This window comes from Myotis davidii, unplaced genomic scaffold, assembly GCF_000327345.1.
Source record: "Myotis davidii unplaced genomic scaffold, ASM32734v1 scaffold326, whole genome shotgun sequence".
Taxonomy (NCBI): Eukaryota; Metazoa; Chordata; class Mammalia; order Chiroptera; family Vespertilionidae; genus Myotis; species Myotis davidii.
Window position 1 is genome coordinate 684337 of NW_006296626.1, and position 470 is coordinate 684806.

Sequence of the window (470 nt, forward strand, 5' to 3'; positions counted from 1 at the left end):
GCCGCCCAGGCAGGGGCAGAGTTGGCGGGTGTGCAGCCTGGGCAGGCCCAGGGCCCATCTTGTATAAAAACAGCTTTATTTATTGAGTCTAACTGACAGTCCCCATCCCCATCTTCAACAAACATTCGCTGTGTCGGGAGGTGATTTCAGGCGTAGAGGAAAGTGGGACAACAGCATAAAGAGGTTCCTTCCTCGGGCTCAGCCTGGCCTCTGGCCTCCCTGCCCGGGCACTTCTCCCAGGTGCCTTGTGTGCCCTGCCCAGCCCTCCCTCCCCTGCCCTGCCCCCCCCCCCCTTCCCCAGGGGCAGGTAGCACCGTGTTCCCGCAGTCTGTCGGGGAACGCCTCTGGTTTGGGTTTGTCTGTGGCCCCTGTGGTCCCTCTTGCAGTGCAGCGGGGCCTCTGGGACTCCCCGTGTGCCTGTCTCAGCACTAGATGGGGTTCCTGAGTCAGCTTTTACAGCAGACGGCCAA

At 61.7% G+C, this 470-nt stretch overlaps 1 protein-coding gene across 1 annotated transcript in view; it reads left to right on the forward strand.

The window, feature by feature from the left end:
• Positions 1-432, forward strand: part of EPN1 (epsin 1) — a 9873-nt gene extending 9441 nt beyond the window's left edge. Inside the window, exon 6 of the mRNA XM_015569469.1 lies at positions 302-432. Within this exon, the coding sequence (XP_015424955.1) occupies positions 302-432 (131 nt within the window). The remainder of the gene's footprint in view (positions 1-301) is intronic.
• Positions 433-470: the final 38 nt, after the last annotated feature.